The 24,649-nt window shown below is 47.9% G+C and overlaps 1 protein-coding gene across 1 annotated transcript in view; it reads right to left on the bottom strand.

Annotated features, from left to right (window-relative positions):
- ALK (ALK receptor tyrosine kinase) overlaps positions 1 to 24,649 on the bottom strand; it is a 728,753-nt gene that overhangs the window by 69,222 nt on the left and 634,882 nt on the right. The window contains exons 11-12 of the mRNA XM_060027602.1: positions 9,583 to 9,677; positions 9,284 to 9,412 (exon numbers count right to left, since the gene is read on the bottom strand). Coding sequence (XP_059883585.1) covers positions 9,284 to 9,412; positions 9,583 to 9,677 — 224 coding nt within the window. The remainder of the gene's footprint in view (positions 1 to 9,283; positions 9,413 to 9,582; positions 9,678 to 24,649) is intronic.

Raw genomic sequence — 24,649 nt, 5'->3', positions numbered from 1 at the left:
TCACTGTTTGTCTCCAGGACCTAAAACAGTGCCAGTCACACAGAAGATAGTTAATAAACCTTTGTTAAATGAAAAACAAAAACAAAACCAAGAAAAAAAAATAGAAAAAAGAGAGTAGGCCAAACGCCAGCCGCCACACCCACCTGAGGGGTTAGAAGGGGGAGCTCACACATGCTGCGCGTACTGTGCACACTTCAAAGGAAGCATCTTTGACCCTTTGGAGCTCTTGTATTAGCGTTAGAACATCATAGGATGGAGCGGACCAGAGGCGTTCTGGTGGTACAGATGGATGTGTCGAAAGGCAAATTTTGTCTTACTCATGACTGCACAGCAGAGAGGGGGTAGGCTCCCAAGGCGCCGGCACACACCTTCACACACTCGCACACACACCAGCACACACTCACGCTCGCACACCCACACCCACATAACTGAGAGGCAGGGAGCCCTGCAGTGTCTCTAAGAAAACAGTCGAGTCCTGTTCCTTAGCAGTGTGGACACGCCACCGGCCCCACGGTTGAGGGAGCCGATCAGCTGTTAGACTGAATGGACCAGTTAGTAGGCTCCAAGTCATACATCTGGGTGAAGGAAAAGAAATACTCCTCTTTTTCAGGGAGCTCTTCTGAGGCCCAGGAGTTTTTCTGACTTTCAGCTGGGTTGCTGAAGAAGCCCAAGCTGTACCTTATTTTCCTTACTTGTGAACATTAATCCCAGAACTGGGTCATTGAGTCTGTCAGTCACTCAATAAAAAATAACAATGAAAAGAATAAAATATACTCTCACATTATTATGCAGTCACTGTCAATACTCACTATAAAAACCAAATCAGGCCCCTCAGATCCAACCACCTGGGACTTGTTTGAAAAGCTGTCCCTGGAGAAAGTCCTGACGTCCCCATTATTTCTGAGATCTTGGCAAGCTTTGAAAGACTAGAAACCCTCTTTCAATTTATACTGATGAGTGGGCCTTTTGGGGGGCAATCTTCTATGTCCTTACTCAAGTCACATATTTCCCCCAAGTGGAGTTTGAGGGTTTCACCTACAAATTGATGATCAGCTGGGTTGGGGGAATTGATTGAACAAAAGGACCCAACATGCAAAATACTGCCCCCTTTTTTCTTAAGACGGTTAGCTTTAAGAGGGCAAAAACTAGAATGTGCTTGAAACTTTTGCAAAAAAATTAAGGAGGGCTTCCCTGGTGGCGCAGTGGTTGGGGATCCGCCTGCCGATGCAGGGGACATGGGTTCGTGCCCCGGTCTGGGAAGATCCCACATGCCGCAGAGCGGCTGGGCCCGTGAGCCATGGCCGCTGAGCCTGCGTGTCCGGAGCCTGTGCTCCGCAACAGGAGAGGCCACGGCAGTGAGAGGCCCGTGTACCGCAAAAAAAATAAAATTAAATTAAAAAAATTAAGGAAAAATATGCCCAGAACACATACTTACATACAAATAAAAGAGTGCACAGCTCATAGGTGGAGGAGGAGGATTATAAATACACTGAAAATGTAGAGAAGGCAACAGATGAGGGACAAGGGAACTGGCTTAGTCTTTTCTGTTATGTAGTTTAATAATGTTAATAATAATATCACACATTTTATATTAGCATATTCTTTTGTACCTTTCAAAGCAAATGATCTCATTTGCTCACTACAATAGCCAGCTCTGAAAAAGAACTGTGGCAGGTAATTATTACCACTACTTTATGAATAAAGAAAAAACTGGGGCTCAGAATGTTTGACTCTCCTGAAGTCCCACAGCTGGAACCACGGTCTCTAGAATTCTTTGTTGGTCCATTTTCCATTCTGCTATGGACTGGCACTCAGTAGGTACTTAGTGAATATTTAAGTGTCTGTGGAATGTTGAACAGAGAGGCTTGAGATTGCTGCCAGGAATTCTGCCCATCAGAATCCACAATGAGCTCTCAAAGTTTCCTGGTGACTGGTTGACACACAAAAGCCACTGCAGGTAGGCTGTCAGGTGGCCCCAGTGATCTCTACCTCCTGGTAGCCACACGCTTGCATAATCCCTTCCCTTTGAGTGTGGGCGAGACCTGTGAGTTGCTTCTAACCAACAGACTATGACAAAGGTGACAGGATGTTATATTCATGACTATGTTACATAAGATTGTAACTTCCATCTTGCTAGTAGACTCCCTATTTCTCTGTCTCTGTCTCTCTTTCTCTTTCTCATCATCAGCTTCTCCAGGAATTGCCAACAACCATGTGAGCTTGGGAGTAATTCGTTCCCCAACTGAGCTTTCAGATGAGACCCAGCCCTGGCTAACATCTTATGCAAGCTTATGAGAAACTATGAAGCAGAGGACCCAGCTAAGCTGTGCCTGGTTTCTTGACCCACAGAAACTGATATAACAAATGTGTGTTGTTTTAAGCCACTATATTTTTATGGTAGTTCATTTCAAAGCAATAGATACCCATCTGTATACCCCAAAGCCCTCCCCAGAAACCAATGCTTTCTTTGGCCTCATCTTCTTGGTAAGCACCCAGTGTGGAGGGCGCTGGTGGGCCCATTTATTCCCTGTGCCCTCTCTCTTCTCCCTGACTCAGTGATGGCTAAGGTGATTCCACCTCTTGTTCCTTTTCCTTTTGGCAATGTAGGGGCAAGCAGGGAGGAACAGCCTTTTGGGATCTAGAGTTAGCATTTCAGCCTTTCTCCCCCTAGTTCCACTGTCCAGCTCTGGGTCCAGATAAATTTTAAAAAACCTCTCTGTCCAGGATCGCTGAAGCTTTGCTCTAACAAGCAAAGAGCTGAATAGGCCCCGAGGGGATGCAGGGTTATTTTGCAGGCAGAACAAGCAAGTCTGAGAGAAGGACAATAATTAAAAGCGGGCTTCCCAAATAACAAGTGCTTAACGCACCTGCACTGACGGAGGGGCCTTTGCGTCCTGTTAGTCTTGGAGCTAAACGATCTTAATCAAGGCGTGCTGAGCTCAGAGTTCCCAGGTCATTTACTGTCTCTCACTTATGTAATCTTTCACTAAAACAAATGGGAAAAACAACATGTTTTCTCAGGCCAGCCAGGAGAGAGAAAGGCAATGGGTCCTCTCTGCTACTGAGAGGAACCACGGCATGGTGTGAAGGCATTTTGTCTGCAGCTTCGCCATAATGCCAACCAGCACGTCGTATTAGGCTGGAGGTTCGTGAAGCGTTTTTGAGTCTGCCAGAGCTGGATGCTGCTGCACTATTTTTCCAGTGGGGCCCAGGGTCGGGCAGTTATGAAGTACACTGTTGATTCCTTGCTTTCTCAAAGGACACTGGATTTCTTTTCAAAAATGATGATCAGTTCAGCATAATTTGCAATGCACCAGTCTTGGATGGAGACCCTTTCACCATCCAGGGCAGGATAAAGGCAGAGCTGGGGAGTGGGGGCACCTGACCTAATTCCAGCTGTGATCAGAACTGGACACCTGAAAAGGGATGCAGAGACTCCCTTGTACTGGGGTAACAGTGGCTTCATGTCGGGCTTATGTGGGCCCCGCTCTGGCTGGTACATTTTCCATGAGGGGCGCTTTGGCTTGTTCGCAGCTGCAGGCCCCAAGGCACCCAGCACGGGACAGGGCACGGAGCGGGCACCAGCACAGGCCTGTTAAATTAAACTCGGCTCGATGTGATTTTTTTTTTTTTTCTAGGAGAGAGATTCAGGGAATTGTGAACACATTAACTAGAAAGCAATGAGGTTTTCTGTGTTGAACGCTGAGCTGAATCTCCTCGTGGAAAGAGAAGATGGATGTACCCAGTCTGGATGTAGCAAGAGCTTCTCCCTAACCACAGTCAGCAGCTGGGTGGTATCTGGGATTGTTCCTAGTGGGCATGGGGCTAGAGCGGGAAGACTCTGGGGTGAGCCGGCTTGAGTGGGAACCCTGGGTCTGCAGCTGATTGGTGAGGTAAGCCGCATAACCTTTCTGATTCTGTCTTCCCAATTCTAAAATAGGGAAAATAATGACAGCTCATGTAGCTCACTTTGGGTCAAGCACCTCTCTAAGCCCTTGACACCAATTCACGTATGTGATCCTTTCCTCAAACCTATGAGATGGAAGCCCTAACAATATAAGCGCCATTTTTCTGGATGTGAGGAAACAAAGGCATAGAAAGGAGAAGTGAGTGGCTTTAAGTAGGTGGCAGGGCTGGGAGATGGACCGTGATGTCTCTCCTGGGGGAATGGTGGGGAGAGTCTGTAAGGATCACATGAGAGACACCTAGTGTGCTTAATAGCTGGAGACGGGCGTGCAGAGGGAAGGGGGCCGTCTGCAAACCCATGAAGCTCTGCTGCCAGTGGGTGCTCTGCTCAGGGAGCATGGCTTCTTATCCAGCCTTCAGTTCCTCCCTGTCACCATCACCGGGTCCCTGCAGAAGTGCTGTCTCTCCCTCGGCCACCAAGCTGCCCCTGGGTCTTGGTGTCGGCCAGCTCCTGGGGATGCTGACTGGCGCCCCAGCTTGAAAGCCTCTTGCTCTGGGAGGGACTTGTTAACATGAGTAATGGGGATTGTGAGTCACGAATTAGTTCCAAGCTACCTCTCTCCCTGGAGCACAGCCGCGCTAGCTCCTGGGGAAGGGAGCTGCACCCAAACGAAGAGTGACATCCTAATTGGAGGGCGCCGAGCCTGCCGCAGTGACTGGGGGCCCACGAGCCTTGTTAGAGCTGGTGCTTCACGCGTTATCACTAGTACTCTGGCTATAAATAGGTGATAATCTAAAATCAGTGGATAAGAGAGAACGCGCAGCACATGGTTAAACAGCAGGCCAGCTGAGCAGGGAAACGGCCAGTGCCCGAACGGGTTCCGAGGATTATATCTACAGCCCCGTGCCGGCCCAGCTCTCAAAGAGGGGCTCCCCGCAGTTGAACGGGTGCCGACAGAAGTGCCTTTCATGTGCACCCACGAAGGCTGGGGTGCACGGAGAGACGCAAATTAGCTGCAATGATCAGCTTTCTTACATGTGCGGAGGTGCATTGTACGCCTGGTGTGCTGTTTTGAATATTAGTGAAGATGCCTATGTGCTCTGTTTAAGCAAAAACTGACATTTTCAGTTCAGGGTTTTTCAAAGAGAGATTCCTCTAGAAGACCCGTTCAACAGTGGGATTCCTTTAAGGTTTCTTGAAGGAAACGTTGCCCTTCCAAATGCTATTTGACTTAGAAAACTTTACTTTGCATGTGATTTTAACGTTTTACACAACTTGTATAACTTAGAGCAAGTTACTTCCTCTCTGTGGGCCTCAAGTTCCTCATCTGTAAATGGGGGGTAATATTATAGTACGAGCAAATGAGATAATGCACGTGAAAGAGCCCAGCACATGGCGGTGCTCAGTGATCGTGGTTATTATTGTTGTGTAACGAGGAGACGCATGAGGCGAGGCCTTTACTGTCTGAGAGCTGAACCCTCGGAGGATGTTGTGTGGCCTCGAGCCCGCCTCCTCTCCATCCCAAGGTCCACACCCGTCTGCATCGAGGAGGTCGGGCTGCAGCCTGGGGTTCCTAAACTCTGTTTCAAACCAGGTTTTCCTTGTGAGTTTGTTAAAAAGGCAGAGCTTGACCTCTCGTTCTCAGACATTAAGATTACACAGGTCCGCGGGGCCCAGGAATCAGCATTTTAACCAGGAGCGCTTGTGGGTCCTCCCTCCCCCAGCCAGGTAACCAGAAGCAGATGACGTGATGACACAGACAAACCCTGGGCCAGATCTAGGTCCCCAACAGCCGACCTGCTCGCTGCTGCATTCATGCAGTCCCAGTTCGTCACTGGTTATTTCTGGAAGAAGCTGTTAAGAAGTCTATTCTGAGGTCCCCCTGGAGTGAGTGGGGCGTCTACCTTTACTTGTTGCCTGTCCTCCCAATGCTTTGGGGGCCTCCTGCCTTCAAAACTGGCACACAGTAAAGAGCCCCGGCTAAAGCAGGGATGCCAGCCGCCTCTGTACCTCCAACCTGGCATGAGGTCGTCTGTAATGCCAACAGCTGATAAGACGATAGGATTTTCTGGAACTGGATGAGACACATGCATTTCTTTAGGAACTGGTACATCTTCACTAATGGGGTATGCCGCTGAAATGAGCCTGGCTGGGCCTGTAGGTGCGAAAGGCTCTGATGGAAACAAAGACCCCCAGTGAGTGAGAAGACAGCTCTGAGTGAGCGAGGCCAGGCCCCGTGAAGCCTGCCTTCCAATAACGCTGTCATCCCCAGAAGGGTGTGCTTGGAGCATAATGGCTCTAGCTACAAATTCTATTAACTCTAATAGTTGTTCTGTGGTGAAAGGATAATGCATTTAGCAGAAATAGACCCAATCAATTTATGTGAAACACATAAAACTTTCTCATTGGAATTGGCATCTGTCCTTGAATCATAGGAGTGTGTGTGGAAATGGACAGTGCGTCACCCTCGCTTCTGGGCACATTAGCAGTGGGCCAAGGAGAGCTCTGGCTCCCTTATGCCAAATCCCCTCAGCTCTTAGAACCATGGAGCTGGGGATGGCGAGGGACCTGGAGACTGTCTACTTCAACCTTGATTTTCAAAAGTAGCAGTTTTCTCTCCTTTGTCTGTGTTTGCGTTATTCCCTCAAACACGAACTGTTACCTGAGGGTTTGCTGACGTGCCCCAGCCATCAGATGAGGGGATGGAAGGCCGGACAGAGGTGAGACCTGTCTTAGGACCACAGCTTGCTAGTGTAGGCCAGCCGGGAGTTCTGACTCCTGGTCCAGTGCTCTTTTCCACACATTTTTAATTGTCTCCCCACCAACCTTTGGCACAGACGTGTATTCAGAATACAGTAAACCAACTGTCACCAACGAACTCAAAGGCAAGACTGTGGCTTGATGCCAGGGTTCTGCAAGTTATGGATACCTGTGGGTTGGGCTTGTTTGCATGTAAACTGAGCTGATTCCATCCTGCCCTCCTACACAATACGTAAGCTCGAAAGAGGAGAGATGGGTTAGGAAGCCGAGGCAGAGCCATCTGGCCCGGGGTCGGGGGAGGGTCCTGCCTGTCCTTACCTGGGCTTTTAGAGAGAGAGAAGGTGACGGAGCCTGCATTCACCTCCTCACCCCAGTGGTCATTACTGCTGGGGGGCGGGGGGGGGGGGGAGAGAGAGAGAGAGAGAGAGAGAGAGAGCGCGCACGAGCTCTGCAGCCTGTGATTGCATCATCCCGACCATATGGTTAGTGTCACTATATGTGCAAAGCGGACAAACGTAATTTCTCAGCCTTAATACTCGCCCCATTTCTCTCTCAGTTTCTTCATCTGATTAGGTGAAGTGACTCAGAGGCTTCTGAGAATGTTCCGTGAAGCACCTGGACAGGCTATTCCCTGCCTGGATGCTACAGCGGCTCAGCTCTGCCCCGTGGGCTGGGCGCAAGGAAATCCCCAGACCCAGAGGGTCAGGCCCTCATCAGAGGGAAGGGCTGGCTTGGGGGACGTGAGGAGCGTTTAGAAATTTGGAAGCTTTGCGAGCGAAGGTTTTCAGAAGACCCAAATGGCGTTTGCATTTCTAGGAGTTGCTCGAAAGCCTGCCGGGAGGAGAGTGGAAATGCCACCAGCCACCCTTGTTCCAAGCCCAGCAGAAACTGACAGTGCTGAACTTTGGGGAGAAAATCTTATTATCCAGCCTCCTCTGTCCTTTGTCGGGATGGCTGGGAGCAGATCTGTTTACTGATCATGCAGGGGCTCTCGTCTGGGCCACTCTCCCAGCTCTTTTCCGTCTACAGCGCTGATCTCTGATAGGAGAATTAGATACTCGCAGTAGCTCAGTTGGCTGAAGAGTGCAGACTTCAGGGCTACGTCTGGGCCCCGTTTCCTACCAGCTGCGGGATGTTTACATTCTTCCCCATCATCGCTCTCCTCCCTGCAGTTCTAATAACGGCAGCGGGCCCTGGGCCAGAGTGAGGACTAGAGGAGTAGATGTGTGAGACGCCCCAGCCCAGGGTCAGGTGTGCTCACTGACTGTTCTTTCCTTCCCCTTCCCTCTGCCCCCAGCCCTCCCTTCCTCTCCAGGGGCCTCTCCCGGGTAGAAGCTCTGAGTTAGGTTAAGCTTGTCAACTACAAATTGGCACTTGGCATCTACCTCTACAAGGATCAAATCATAAGCTGCTGTGACCGCTGACCTTCCAGTCACCCTGAAAGGAGTTCAGGGGGTAGATCAGGAATGAGACACTCTGTGCTCTAAAAAAACTGGCAGAACAGGCCTTCAAATAGTTAGATACTTTCAGAAGAATTTTTTTTTTTTTTTTTGCGGTACGCGGGCCTCTCACTGTTGTGGCCTCTCCCGTTGCGGAGCACAGGCTCCGGACGCGCAGGCTCAGCGGCCATGGCTCACGGGCCCAGCCGCTCCGCAGTATGTGGGACCCTCCCGGACCGGGGCACGAACCCGTGTCCCCTGCATCGGCAGGCGGACTCTCAACCACTGTGCCACCAGGGAAGCCACAGGAGAATATTGTATGAGCCCAATCCTTGCATCTCCTTATATCTAGAGAAAGCACTAAACTCTTTCGTGGTGGTGTCTGCTCCTTGTGGCCAGCTGTAACCTTCATGAGACTAGCAGCAACCTTCTGTCCTGTGTGCTGCACTGCACGTGCTCCCCCTTCACCAAAACCACATATACACTGACTCTCCCCCCTGCCTCTTCAGAGCAGTCTCTCAGAGCTACGTGAAATGCCGTCTCCTGGGCTATCGTCCTCATATTGCCCCAAATAAAACTTAATGAGAAGTCACACCCGCAGTTTAGGGCCAGAGGCTGAAGAGGCCTATGTGTGAAGCAGCAAGGGCCCCACGAGAAGCCCTTCAGTGCAGGGGATGCTGAACTAAACAGCTTCAGAAGGGAGTCAAGCTCTGGGGAAATGCGGTGAACCTGAAGCTTTGGAGAGTTTTACCGCTGATGAGCTAGTCTGCCTTTGAGCAACGGATAACCTTGGCCTTGGGCCCAGCCCTCTTTATGAGGAGAAGAAATCGATGGAAGGTTTGCTTTGTTCAGTAAATGGGGAGTGGTTTCGAAGGACTGAGTTGAGACAAGGGTACCAGCTTGGTTCCCCTGTTTGTGCCGGGGCCTGGGTACTTCCCAGCCATGGAGGACAGTTGCTCCTTTGCACAACTTTCAGAAGCTCCGTTTCCCCGGGGAACAGGACAACCAAACAGCTTCCTCTTGGAGCCCATTAGCCAGGGTGTAGGTGATGTTCTTTCTAAAGGTCGACTATTTTATTCTATGAACACCTCTCCCCACCCCAATCACAGCACATATCTTTCTTCTACCTTTTGCGACATAAGATCACTTTGCTCAGATATGTAAGTTGAACCCTTACCTGTAGGGTCAAAGACGGGGTTCTCTTTTGGTGTGCTTTCCCAGGGTTTTGTCTCCTTGTTTGGGTTTCCCTCAAACAGATTTCTTGACTTGGGTGCCGTATTCTGCAGCATCTTGTCCTCCCCACCAACTAGAATAGAGAAGACCCCACGGGCTGAGTTAAGTGAGGTTCGGCTTAAGGGAGAGAGATGAGCGTGCCCTGGGGAAGGTGGCAGAGACCACGGGCTTGGGTCTAAGAGGGACTGTGAGGTCCAGGATAGCCTGGGTTGGGGGCAAGTGCTGGGGACAGGGTGCACTCACTGGTGAGGTAGCAGTCCAGGCTGATGGAGATATTGTTGAAAGCCACGGTGGCTCTGGATCCTTGTTCCCACCAGGCAACGATCTGCAACCAGAACCTGTAGGCGTGTGAAGAGGAGCGGGTGTGAGAAACTACGCGGGTGGGTCATGTCCTGGATTCAACGTCCAGCACGATCCCAATGTGCACTGATGACCCGGCTCGCAACTGTAGCTGTTATCAGCCTCATCTAATCTCAGGGAGGCGGCGAGCGGGGAGCCGTCAACATCTCCCTGCTTCTCCAGCACAGGGCACTTCCCTTTCTGTGGGACTGCTCTGTAGGTTAATGGAATTTGGAGCTTGGGGCCTGAGATCAGGACTCCCGGATACTCTGAGGAGACCTCTTGTGCGTTCTGGGTGTGCAGGGTGGGCAGAAGGGCTAGGCTTCGTACCAGCTGGTGCTCACAGGCGGGGCTGAAGACATTATTAAACTATTGAGATGCTCCTGTGCCAACTGATAAGGCGCCTCTGTCCCCCACGTGTCCTCTGCTTGTTGATTGCCTCAGGCAGCACGGCTCTGTCCCGGGAGCCCCCTGGATTCCTCATTATCCAGCAACTGAAAGGTTAACTCCTCACACAGAGAGGGATCTCGAGGAACCCATGTCTTGCTCAGTATCAGTTCTGACTGGGGTTGGTCTCTGCAGTGCCCGACTGACTGTTAAATATTAAATGATTTGAGTGTGATCCCTGGGAGTGTTTGTAAGCAACACGGAGGGGGCCATAAATGTTAACAGTAAACCCATGACGTACTGTTTCCTTCCATCTCTTTCACAGCCTTGGAGGATCAGATCCTGGGACTGTGGCCAGGGAAGGCTTTAGAGTGGGATAAATAGAAAATACCTTTGGTTCATCTGTTTCCTGGGAAGTCATCCTCCTGGAAGACTTCAGATAGCCAGCCCTGTCCTGCTGTAAAGTGAGTTTCCTGAGAACTTAAAAACCCTCTCCCACCTTTCAGAAAGTCAATCCAGCATGACCTTGGATTGCACAGAAGCAGGCACAGTCTCTGGTGTGGATGTTAAAATATCAAGAGAGACAACCCATGCCCACCAATGGGTGACTGGATAAACCACGCATGCGGTGGCCATACAATGGAATGCTACTCCCCAATATAAAAGAACGGGCATGGTTATAGGCTATAAAATGGATAGACCTCAAAAACATTATGCTAAGTTAAAGAAGCCAGATGGTAATTAAAGGCCTCACGACACTATTCATCTACATTTTCCCACTTATATGAAACGTATAGAAGAGGCAAATCTATAGAGATTGAAAGCAGATTAGCGGTTTCCTGGGAAGGAGAACAGTATTGACTGTAAACCAACACAAGAGTTCTTTTTGGGGGGACGAAAACATTCTGCAACTGGAGTGTGGTGTTCTTTGCACAACTCCGTACATTTGCTAAAAGTCATTGATGTGCACACTTAAAACAGGTGAATTGATGGTATGCAAATTATAGTTCAAAAATGCTGGTATAACAAAAGGGGAGAGGGAACTCAGACAGTGGAGCTGGCAGTGTGGGGTAGCAAGAGCAGAACACAGAAGCGCTGGCAGGAGTGGGAGATTGACAGCATGCAGAAGGCGGGGCAAAGAGAGCAGAGCAAACACAGGAAACAGCCTTAGCAGAGGGAGGAGAGGCACAAAGGAAAGAAACCTGAGGAGAAAGAATGTCTGCTTATGATTTGCAGTGAGGGCAGCAAAGCTTTATAGTCAGTGCGTGAACTGCCACAGAGGCCGAAAGCCCCCATCGTGCCCGTGAGCGGATGGCCTCTGATCCACACGTAGAAGGGCTCAATGCTGGGACCAGAGAAGAAGTACTGCCTCTTGTGGGGGAAAGACTTGAAAACAAAATCAAACTTTTATCTAAATAGTGTTTTTGTGATCAGTTACTCTTAACCAAGCTACTCCGTACATCCGTCTATGCCTTTACCTGTCTTATGAAATCTGGTCGATCACAAGTAATCCTTCTTATTTGAAAGTCACGATTAGGGGGCCCAAACCTGGTTTGATTCTGAAGAGGCAAGGCCTGAACCCGCTGTACTCACGCCAACCGCACTGGCGCCTTCAGGCCGTATTCCCCATGATGGGGCCCACGTGCCTCCATTAGGATAGACCAGTACAGAGGGCTGGCGGTTGGCTGGGCTTGGAAAGAAGAGTGCCCAGTGGAGAGTCCCCAGATCCTGCTCTGGGCTGGATGACTGTGCAGGAGGGGCCGAACCCACCCAACTTGTCCAGCCAGCTGTTGGCACAGGCCTCTGAGAGGCGTCTTTCGTGATGACCTTGACAAGCACCCACTGAGAGGATTTTCGTTTCACGTACACCTCTCATGTATATGTATTGGGTCCTACTTCAGACCTACAAGGGATTCTAAAAGAAATCAGACAAGATGCTGCATTCAAGTTGCTTGCTGACCAGTGGAGAGACAAAGGGTGTCTATGTTGGTGTAGAATCAGTTAGAAGGAGGTGGATGCCACGTGAGGGGTGGCGGTAAGATGCTCTGAGAACTCAGAGGAAGGGAGAATTCCACCAGGCCGCGGAGATGGGGAGTACACCTGCACTGGGTTTCTCCACGAGTCTTGGCGAGGTCAGAGGTGTGGTTTTCCTGGATCTCCACAGGGGACGTGGTCTACAGATGAACTCCTAGCTGGAGCCTGTGTAACCCCCAGGCACAGCCAGACCTGGGATTCTCAAGGGGCAAACAAGCGCCCTAATATTGCTGTCTCATTCTCTTTACAGCAGTTGCCAGGGTTAGGGAGAGACTGCTCCCAGGCAGCAAGAAAACAGGTGCTTAGAGCTACTTGGAGAGGGTGACTAGGAAGAATCACGTTCCCTGGTGGAACATCAGGGAGGCAAATCTGCCCGACGCTCCTGCACAGCAGCGGGGAAGGGGCCCTCCGTCCACCTTTCCAATTCTCCACTCAGACTCATCATCTCCTAGACTGTCCTCCATAGGCCAAGGGGCCAGGCCAGGCACCGATTTCAGTGCTGAGGTGCATCATGGGAGTACTTTCCAGGAGGGCCTGGGGAACATGAGAAAGTAAGTTACACCTGTCTGCCTATCGAGCATGGGGGAGAGGGCCGAAACCCCTGTTTCCCCCTAACTGATCTCTTCCCCTAAATGCATGTCTCCCCTTCCCTCTCTGCTCTCCCTGCCCCTCTCTTGCCTTCCTTCTTATTACTGAGAGATTAGAGCTGCAAAGTTCTCATCCAGCCACTGGGCCTCTTAGCATGGATGGCACGATGCATGCTGGTGCTGGAGTGGTTCCTAAATAGAAGAGTTTCTAAAGCGCTCCGCAAGGCAACGGCAGTGGCAGCTCCTGTCTCAAAGAGTTTGACTGACACTGGGAATTGCACATATTTTGAGTCAGGAACACTCATAACAATCAGGGAAGACTCAGTCAGATGCCGAATCAGATGTAAACATGTGATGCTGCCTCTGTCCACCCAGGAGGCCATGCTGCCAACCCTCCCCCAAATGCTCCAGACTCTGGAGGATGCAGGGAGGGGACAGGTGGATCAGGCTGGGAAGTGGGGGGGGGCAGGGGTGAAGCAGAGGCAGTTGGGGAGTGGGGTCTGGGGATGATGGGGCAGGGAGGGAACAGAAGACCCAACCTAGGAGCTTCTTTTCTGTGGGACCACTAGCAAGGAGACCAGGTGGCGATCAGGGCCCCCCAGATCCAGCCTTCTCTACTTTGGATGGTACCTCGCAGAGTACCTTTGCCTGAACTTCAGGTGAAGGAGAGTTTGTTCCTGGCTCTGCTTGCCCTCTCCTAGCTGGGGATGGGTGAGACTCCCTCAAGGCTCTCAGAGTCTTTCCGATCTAAGTGCAGACACCAAGTCACGCTCCAGAGTCAGCCGCGGCTTCAGGTCTTGGGTCTTAGCACATACCAGGAGGACTGCTCTGGGTCTGAGAGAAAACAAGGTCCATGCCACATTACTGCCAGGATGGCAGGGGCCAGGTGGTTCTAACAAGTGCACGGGTTACTCTGCTGCCCCAAAGCCTCAGCTCTGTGTGGGGAAAGGAAGCAGAGCCTCAGGGCCGGCACAGCCTCCCTCTCCCTCTCTGTGGGCAGCCTGGTCAGCGACAAGGAAAAGCCAGCTCTCTGGGGCTTGTCCAGCTCCCTTACTGAGCTGTGTCACTTCAGAGCGTGGCAGCTGAGATCCCTCCGTCTGGCCCTCAGCCGTGGGGATTTCACTCCCTGCCCCTCCACAGTTCACGCCTCCTCAGGGCTTTCTCTTTCTCCAAAGAAGACGCTTTTGATTGCCTGGGTGGTCGTTGCTTTTTCCCTCTTTTCCAGCCAGTGGGGTTTGGAGCTTGTTGCTAACACAGACTTGGCTAGAGCTCTTGGCTGGAGCCTGGCTTTGCATGAAGAACAGCCCCCCGACTCTGTCTCGTTTAGCTTTACAGAGAGGCCTGTTGACAGCTGACCCAGGGGGCTTCTGTGAGCTGGCCATTGGGGCAGAGGGCCAGGGTAGAGGGGCGGCCTTGGCATCAGGTGCCGCCCAGACCCACGGGGCAGATGTCTGCATGGGAGGTGCGGAGGCAGCTCACGCAGAGCTCAGAAACGCACAACCTCGTTCAGGCCACAGATTGTTAATGGACGGTGGATATAATGCCTTACTTGCCACCTTGCCAGCCTTAGGGATTGACAAACCTAATTAAGTTCACTTACTGATTTTAAATAGCTGACAAAAAGGTGTGCGTCTGAATGTGGACTGAGGGAATAGGAAGGCTTTGGAGAGAGAGAAGAAAGAATGGGCGGGCTGGGTGACAGGCATTTGATGGCTAGGCACCACGTCTTGGATTTCTCTGTGGACCATTCGGCGGGCTTGGGAGGTGGGAGTGTCCCGCATCCCTTTCTGCACGTCTTGGATTACTCTGTGGACCATTCAGCGGGCTTGGGAGGTGGGAGCGTCCCGCATCCCTCTCTGCAGCTTGACCATTCAGCAGGCTTGGGAGGTGGGAGTGTCCCGCATCCCTTTCTGCACGTCTTGGATTACTCTGTGGACCATTCAGCGGGCTTGGGAGGTGGGAGCGTCCCGCATCCCTCTCTGCAGCTTGACCATTCAGCGGGCTTGGGAGGTGGGAGCGTCCCACATCCCTCTCTGCAGCTGGGGCTCTCCGGGCTCTGGCTGCTTAGAATCGGGCTGGCAGATATGCTGAGGAGACACGCTTTCTTCCAGTTCTCACCGTGCAGTTGACTTGCTCCGCAAAAGGCTTCTAAAATGGACCGTCGCAAAGCTCGGGTCGCTGTATGCATTTCTATTAGAACGATGTATGTGATGACAAAGTCCTGCTGCATCCATCCTATTATCTGCATAATTGACTTCAGTTACCAGTGGAAGAAGAAGGGCTGATGGCCAGCCTTGGGTGCCTGGGACCAGCCTTGGCTAGGATCAACGCGGCCAGGGCCAGGCACGTGTGCCCTGATGCTAGGAGTCTTTGGCTCCGGCACGGTAGAGTAGCAGTGGGCTGGACATTCTAGGCCACACTCAGCAGTTGGGAGCCCCCTGCTTCCCCGGCAGTCCCATTTGCAGAGTAATTTACCATCTCCTGACATGGTCTCCCCTCTGGGCATAATGACATCAAGAACAGAGAGGGGAAAAGTCATTACAGAGCAATTCCAGGGCTGCCAAGGGCCACACAGATCTTTCACAGTGAATCTGCCTTCTGTGAGGGAGCGCTTTGGGGTGAAATTGGGGAGAAAATGAATCTTCCGTCCGGCTGAGCAAGCATGGAGAACGCTCCAACCTTCCCAGTCCCAGCCTTCCAGGCACTGGCTGTCTCTGCTCATTTTGGAGGCTGACTCTTAAGGATCTGGCGCCCACATTTGCTCTGGCTTGCCTCCTATCGGAAAGGCCCACCACAAGGATGTACTGCCAGGCTGCAGAGCGGGGAGAAGCCCTTCTCCAGCAAGTTCCCAGTTTGCTCTTTCATTCTCTCATTCTGTGTCCCATATATTGAGCTATCCCTGGGCCCCAGGCTTTCAGGGGAAAGGTGAAAGGGAAATCTTGCTTCCTGGAGCCCTGGCCCATCGGGAGGTATCTGTGCACAAAAAAACCTGCCCCACAGGCTCGAGTGTGTCAAGTGCCCCAAGGGAGGAGAATTAATGTACTTTCCCCAGGGAGAGGTGGAGAGGGAGAGGGAGAGGGAGAGGGAGGGAGAGGGAGAGAGAGAGAGAGAGAGATTGAGAGCGAGAGCATGAGAGCGAGCTTCTCGGGCTTGATGTCCCCTTCTGAGTTACTGAGGCTAGATTATCTCTGGGGGCACCAGCATAAGAAGAGAGCTGAAGAAGGAAGGGCAGGGACCTCCTGGGAGCATCATCTGACTTGCCAGGTCACACAGGGAGACAGTAGCAGAGGGAAGATGGGAACCCGGGCCTCTTGCTTTCCCAGCCACTTTTTTTTGCCATCCCTTGCAGAACCATCCAAACTCTTTTAATCTCGCTTAGCCTCTTATGTCCTCCATACTACTGGTGAAGTACAGTCAGCCCCTCAGAGCCAGAAAGCGCCTATACCCACTCATCTCAGAAAGACTGGGACACCTGCTCCACCTTTCTCAGGACACACAGACATTTCCAACACTAGCCTCATCCTCTACCCACTGCTGCTGAGCTAGCCTGTGGCTTGGAGGGCTCAGATGGTGCCAGAGATGGCGGCCCTCCCCATGGAGAGGAGATCCAGGGAAAGGGTGGTTGCTGGTTCCCTTCTCCCTGACACAAATATCTTTATGAGGGTGAAGTAGCAGCCTTCTCTGCGTGGTGGAAGCAGAGTCTCAAAAGGTAAAGTGAGGTGAAGAATGGGCTGTATACTTGGTGGGACCCTGGGCAAGTCACTGAAACTTGTCAGGTGCACCTATGGTTTTTTAAAATCTATGTAATATGAGTACTTTCATATTGGAAGCCCTTCTTCAGTATGGGAGATTCTAGTTTGTTGTTTCTGTTTTATATTATTTTTAGAAATCTGTACTTCCTCGGGCAGTATTATAAGTTACATATCTCCTCCTCTGCCTTCAAGCAAAGATTATTTGAGCACCTTCTATGAGTCAGGCACTGTGTCTGTAGCTGGGAGTATAGAGATGTATAAGACATGGAACTGGACCTTGAGGAATACAGACAGACTTGTAATTCATATTATTCTCTGACCATGAGATTTGTCAAGTCCCTATTGGTTCTGCCCCCATAGAGCTAGAGTCTACACAACTTGAGAAAACATTGAATCTGGGCAGTGAGAGAAGTCAAGGAAGACTGAAGAACTGAATGCCTAGAAAAGAATGGTAGTGCTGTGGACGGGAGAATCACTCAGGAGTGAGGTGTGGGGTTGGGAGCCAGGTTGAAGGTGTGGGTGGGAGGTCAATCAGGCGGCTGGAAATCCAGCTGCTTTGCTTCAAATAGCAACAGCCCTGGTATCTCCTCAATTCCAAACCTTGTGCCTGGGAAGAGAAGGGGCTGAGAACACAGGGCTACATTTTCAGAGGCACTAAGAGTTAAGAAAAATGTATGCCTTTTTCTTGTAAACTGAGCTGTGGATATGACCAATAAAATCTCGAGCAGATCTGAACATCCTGTTATTCTAAAGGGCTTCATTTATTGCTGTTTTGAGCAACTACTTCTTAAACCAGCCTCACAGGCCGGATCTGTCTCACTGTTTTGCACTCTTGATTGTGGAAATGTAGCAATCAAAAGCAACAAGTTGTTCCAAACATCACAGTAAATCAGTGTTAGAAATAGGATTTAAAGCTCAGAGCTGCTAATCTACTCCTTGCTCCAATGATCTGGGATGTTTTCTGAGAAAGAAACAAGGCCAGATCCTTCCAGAGTTATGAATGTTTGATTTGTATATGTCAATGCCTGGTTGCACACTGCATTGCTAAGACCCCAGCCACTCTCTCCCTCTTCTCGGAGGCCTGACCCAAGCCTGTCCCAGGCTGATGGTGCCATTTGGTAGGCAGCGCCTCCCGCAGCTCCTCTTCTCCGTTTCTGAGCTCCACTCTGAGGCTCAGATAATGTTTGGTCCCTCACAAGAGCCTCCAACAGTCTTCAATCTCAGTTTCCCATCCTCCATCGCATCGCTTTGCTCATGGCTCTCTATTCCCCACAGCCCAGAGTCCAAGATACTTGACCTAATATCCACAGCCACCCTCTCCAAGGAGACGGCTCAGGATTCTCTGACACAGCCTACTTGGCTATTCTTGAACGCACATAAAACATCCCTGTCTCGGGGCTTCCCTGGTGGCGCAGTGGTTGAGAGTCCGCCTGCCGATGCAGGGGACGCGGGTTCGTGCCCCGGTCTGGGAAGATCCCACATGCCGCGGAGCGGCTGGGCCCGTGAGCCATGGCCGCTGAGCCTGCGCATCCGGAGCCTGTGCTCCGCGACGGGAGAGGCCACAGCAGTGAGAGGCCCGTGTACCGCAAAAAACAAACAAACAAAACAAAACAAAAAAACCCCATTCCTGTCTCGAAGCCTCTGCTTATCCTGATGGTGTTCTCTGGAAGGAAGAGTGGAGAATCTCCCTGGGCTTGTGATGCTGCCCCGCTGGAGGTGTGAGAGAAGGAAGGCAGGCAGGGTGGGGCTGGGTCGGGGGAGGTCTCTAGCAGGAGCTGGTGGTGGGGAATTAAGACAATGGATCTCAGGGGGTGGATGAAGCAAAGGAAACTAACTCAAAATGAGTAAGAGGTGTGGCCTAAAAAAATCCCCAAACCAAAATATTTTGTTAATTGTAATGGCTACTATATACCAAGTTTTCAACTATATGCCAAGCACTGTGCTTTCATTTCTTCACACATGTACATAGGAAGCGGACTAGCCTCAGGAGCAAGAGAAAATTATTTCACCTCTTTAGACCTCAGTTTCCTCTTATACAAAAGGGATTAATTATAGTATCTACCCCCAAGGGACTGTTTTAAGGATGAAATGAGATAATGTATTTTAAGTACTTGTTATAGTGACTGCCATGCAGTGAGGACTCAACAAATGCTAGCTCTAATCATCATCATTTATAACTTCCATGGCTCTATGAGGAAGCTGTGATTCAACTCACAAAAATAGGAATCAAACACAACTCTTTCAGGGGCGTAACTAGACCTGCAAACTAACGTTCATTAGAAATCTCTGGATCTCCACTTTGGATTTTCACTCACTGAGTAGAGTACTTCTCTACTCAGGTAAGAATAAGTAATGAAAATGTCCCTCTAATGCCCTTCTCAACACAGAAGATGCTACACAAAGAGAAAGTATTGCGTATATAAAACAGGGATTCTGTGAATGAGAAACAAGAATGGACTAGGAGAAAAATCTTGACTCTGAGGAGTTTTTGGTCTAAGTACATGAAGCCATAACTCTCAGTCTAATTAATCCCATTTGAAAGATGCCTTTGTGAAACACACCACTTGTCATTAGGACCAAGGATGCAAAGGGAACAGAAATCTAAATGTCTCCAGAGGGAACATTTTCTTCTTGTTAAACTGTGTGGCTAAAAGCCTCTACAGTGATAGTCCTGGGGAATAGAGCCTACATACGTGTGATAAGTTATGTACGTTCTATTTGGCGGTACGATTGCAGTGATTTGTAGGGCATGGCTTGATTCACGGTGTTTCCAAATCCATCTCGTAATGAGTTGAACTTAGCATCTGCTTCTGCACTGTAAGCATGTCAAAGCTTAGGATGGTGTGGGAGGATTGTGCTTAATTTATTAGGATATATAATTATAAAGAGGAAAACTAGGGTATGTCCCTGCAAGAGACTGACAATTAGAATAAAGGGAGAGAACTTGCGTTTCTTCCATTTTGAGAAAAGGTAGAATTAATTCCAACAGAAGGAGTGGCAGTTGAATGGCGGGGGGAGGGGGGAAGCTGATGAAGTGGGGAGAGAATGGAGAAAACCAGTTATACGAGGGAGATATAAAGTAATGAGATAACTTCTAAGTACACATCAAGACAGTATTTGAATTGGTGCTGTCCTTCAAAATTACCTTGAGAGACCACAATCCTCCAGCCTGTGGAACAAAAACCACATTCACAGAAAGGTAGACAACATGAAAAGGCAGTGGGCTATGTACGAGATGAAGGAACAAGATAAAACCCCAGAAAAACAACTAACTGAAGTGGAGATAGGCAACCTTCCAGAAAAAGAATTCAGAATGATAGTGAAGATGATCCAGGACCTCAGAAAAAGAATGGAGGCAAAGATTGAGAAGATGCAAGAAATGTTTAACACAGACCTAGAAGAATTAAAGAACAAACAAACAGAGATGAACAATACAATAACTGAAATGAAAACTACACTAGAAGGAATCAGTAGCAGAATAACTGAGGCAGAAGAACGGATAAGTGACCTGGAAGACAGAGTGGTGGAATTCACTGCTGCAGAACAGAATAAAGAAAAAAGAGTGAAAAGAAATGAAGACAGCCTAAGAGACCTCTGGGACAACATTAAACGCAACAACATTCGTATTATAGGGGTCCCAAAAGGAGAAGAGAGAGAAAGGACCTGAGAAAATATTTGAAGAGATTATAGTCGAAAACTTCCCTAACATGGGATAGGAAATAGTCACCTAAGTCCAGGAAGCACAGAGAGTCCCATACAGGATAAATCCAAGGAGAAAAACACAGAGACACATAGTAATCAAATTGGCAAAAATTAAAGGCAAAGAAAAATTATTGAAAGCAGCAAGGGAAAAATGACAAATAACATACAAGGAAACTCCCAAAAGGTTAACAGAGCTGATTTCTCAGTAGAAACTCTACAAGCCAGAAGGGCGTGGCATGATATACTTAAAGTGATGAAAGGGAAGAACCTACAACCAAGATTACTCTACCCAGCAAGGATCTCATTCACATTCGATGGAGAAATCAAATGCTTTACAGACAAGCAAAAGCCAAGAGAATTCAGCACCACAAAACCAGCTCTACAACAAATGCTAAAAGAACTTTTCAAAGTGGGAAACACAAGAGAAGAAAAAGACCTACAAAAACAAACCCAGGGCTTCCCTGGTGGTGCAGTGGTTGAGAGTCCGCCTGCTGATGCAGGGGACACAGGTTCGTGCCCCGTCTGGGAAGATCCCACATGCCGCGGAGTGGCTGGGCCCATGAGCCATGGCCACTGAGCCTGCGCATCCGGAGCCTGTGCTCCGCAATGGAAGAGGCTGCGACAGTGAGAGGCCTGCATACCGCAAAAACAAAACAAAGCAAAACAAAATCCCAAAACAATTAAGAAAATGGTAATAGGAACATACATATCGATAATTACCTAAAACGCGAATGGATTAAATGCTCCAACCAAAAGACACAGGCTCACTGAATGGATACAAAAACAAGACCCATATATATGCTGTCTACAAGAGACCCACTTCAGACCTAGGGACACATACAGACTGAAAGTGAGGGGATGGAAAAAGATATTCCATGCAAGTGGAAATCAAAAGAAAGCTGGAGTAGCAATACTCATAGCAGATAAAATAGACTTTAAAATAAAGAATATTACAAGAAATAAGGAAGGACACTACATAATGATCAAGGGATCAATCCAAGAAGAAGATATAACAAATATAAATACATATGCACCCAACGTAGGAGCACCCCAATACATAAGGCAACTGCTAACAGCTATAAAAGAGGAAATTGACAGTAACACAATAATAGTAGGGGACTTTAACACCTCACTTAACACCAATGGACAGATCATCCAAACAGAAAATTAATAAGGAAACACAAGCTTTAAATGACACAATAGACCAGATAGATTTAATTGATATTTATAGAACATTCCATCCAAAAACAGCAGATTACACTTTCTTCTCAAGTGCGCACGGAACATTCTCCAGGATAGATCCCATCTTGGGTCACAAAACAAGCCTCAGTAAATTTAAGAAAACTGAAATCATATCAAGCATCTTTTCTGACCACAATGCTATAAGATTAGAAATCAATTACAGGGAAAAAAATGTAAAAAACACAAACACATGGAGGCTAAACAATATGTTACTAAATAACCAAGAGATCACTGAAGAAATCAAAGAGGAAATCAAAACATACCTAGAGACAAATGACAATGAAAACATGACAATGCAAAATCTATGGGATGCAGGAAAAGCAGTTCTAAGAGGGAAGTTTATAGCTATAGAAGCCTACCTTAAGAAACAAGAAAAATCTGAAATAAAGAATCTAACCTTACACCTAAAGGAACTAGAGAAAAAAGAACAAAGAAAACCCAAAGTTAGCAGAAGGAAAGAAATCATAAAGATCAGAGCAGAAATAAATGAAATAGAAACAAAGAAAACTATAGCAAAGATCAATAAAACTAAAGCTGGTTCTTTGAGAAGATAAACAAAATTGATAAACCATTAGTCAGACTCATCCAAAAAAGAGAGAGGACTCAAGTCAATAAAATTAGAAATGAAAACGAAGTTACAACAGACACCAACAGAAATACAAAGCATCCTAAGAGACTACTACAAGCAACTCTATGCCAATAAAATGGACAACCTGGAAGAAATGGGCAAATTCTTAGAAAGGTATAACCTTCCAAGACTGAACCAGGAAGAAATAGAAAATATGAACAGACCAATCACAAGGAATGAAATTGAAACTGTGATTAAAAATATTCCAACAAACAAAAGTCCAGGACCAGATGACTTCACAGGTGAATTCTATCAAACGTTTAGAGAAGAGCTAACACCCATCCTTCTGAAACGCTTCCAAAAAATTTCAGAGGAAGGAACACTCCCAAACTCATTCTATGAGGCCACCATCGCCCTGATACCAAAGCCAGACAAAGATACTACAAAAAAAGAAAATTACGGACCAATATCACTAATGAATATAGATGCAAGAATCCTCAACAAAACACTAGCAAACAGAATCCAACAACATATTAAGAGGATCATACACCATGATCAAGTGGGATTTATCCCAGGGATGCAAGGATTCTTCAATGTACGCAAATCAATCAATGTGATACACCATATTAACAAATCGATGAATAAAAACCATATGATCATCTCAATAGATGCAGAAAAAGCTTTTGACAGAATCCAACATCCATTTATGATAAAAAACTTTCCAGAAAGTGGGCATAGAGGGACTCTACCTCAACATAATAAAGGCCATATATGACAAACCCACAGCAAACATCATTCTCAATGGTGAAAAACTGAAACCATTTCCACCAAGATCAGGAACAAGACAAGGATGTCCACTCTCACCACTTTTATTCAACATAGTTTTGGAAGTCCTAGCCACAGCAATCAGAGAAGAAAAAGACATAAAAGGAATACAATTTGGAAAAGAAGAAGTAAAACTGTCACTGTTTGCAGATGACATGATATTATACATAGAGAATCCTAAAGATGCCCCCAGAAAACTACTAGAGCTAATCACTGAATTTGGAAAGTTGCAGGATAAAAAATTAATGCACAGAAATCTCTTGCATGCCTATATACTAATGATGAAAAATCTGAAAGAGAAATTAAGGAAACACTCCCATTTATCGTTGCAACAAAAAGAATAAAATATCTAGGAATAAACCTACCTAGGGAGACAAAAGACCTGTATGCAGAAAACTATAGGACACTGATGAAAGAAATTAAAGATGATACCAACGGATGAAGAGATATACCATGTTCTTGGATTGGAAGAATCAGTATTGTGAAAATGACTATACTATCCAAAGCAATCTACAGATTCAATGCAATCCCTATCAAATTACCAATGGCATTTTTTACAGAACTAGAACAAAAAATCTTAAAATTTGTATGGAGACACAAAAGACCCCGAATAGCCAAAGCAGTCTTGAGGGAAAAAAACAGAGCTGGAGGAATCAGTCTCCCTGACTTCAGACTATACTACAAAGCTACAGTCATCAAGACAACACGATACTGGCACAAAAACAGAAATATAGATCAATGGAACAAGATAGAAAGTCCAGGGATAAACCCATGCACCTATGGTCAACTAGGCTATGGCAAAGGAGGCAAGGATATACAATGGAGAAAAGACAGTCTCTTCAATAAGTCGTGCTGGACAGCTACATGTAAAAGAATGAAATTAGAACACTCCCTAACACCATACACAAAAATAAACTCGAAATGGATTAGAGACCTAAATGTAAGATGGGACACTATAAAACTCTTAGAGGAAAACGTAGGAAGAAAACTCTTTGACATAAATCACTGCAAGATCTTTTTTGATCCACCTCCTAGAGTAATGGAAATAAAAACAAAAATAAACAAATGGGACCTAATGTTGCACAGCAAAGGAAACCATAAACAAGATGAAAAGACAACCCTCAGATTGGGAGAAAATATTTGCAAACGAATCAACGGACAAAGGCTTAATCTCCAAAATATATAAACAGCTCATGCAGCTCAATATTAAAAAAACAAACAACCCAATCCAAAAATGGGCAGAAGACCTAAATAGACATTTCTCCAAAGAAGACATACAGATGGCCAAGAAGCACATGAAAAGCTGCTCACCATCACTAATTATTAGGGAAATGCAAATCAAAACTACAGTGAGGTATCACCTCACACCAGTTAGAATGGGCATCATCAGAAAATCTACAAACAACAAACGCTGGAGAGGGTGTGGAGAAAAGGGAACCCTCTTGCACTGTTGGCGGGAATGTAAATTGATACAGCTACTATGGAGAACAGTATGGAGGTTCCTTAAAAAACTAAAAATAGAACTACCATACAGCCCAGCAATCCCACTAGTGGGCATATACCAAGAGAGAACCATAATTCAGAAAGACACATGCAGGGCTTCCCTGGTGGCGCAGTGGTTGAGAGTCCGCCTGCCGATGCAGGGAACACGGGTTTGTGCCCCGGTCCGGGAAGATCCCACATGCCGCGGAGCGCCTGGGCCCATGAGCCATGGCCGCTGAGCCTGCATGTCCGGAGCCTGTGCTCAGCAATGGGAGAGGCCACAACAGTGAGAGGCCCGCGTACCACAAAAAAAAAAAAAAAAAAAAAAAAAGACACATGCACCCCAATGTTCATTGCAGCACTATTTACGATAGCCAAGTCATGGAAGCAAC

Source organism: Delphinus delphis, chromosome 12 (genome assembly GCF_949987515.2).
Source record: "Delphinus delphis chromosome 12, mDelDel1.2, whole genome shotgun sequence".
Classification (NCBI taxonomy): Eukaryota; Metazoa; Chordata; class Mammalia; order Artiodactyla; family Delphinidae; genus Delphinus; species Delphinus delphis.
Note: the sequence above shows the minus strand (reverse complement) of the source record. Positions and strands in the feature narration are given on the sequence as shown.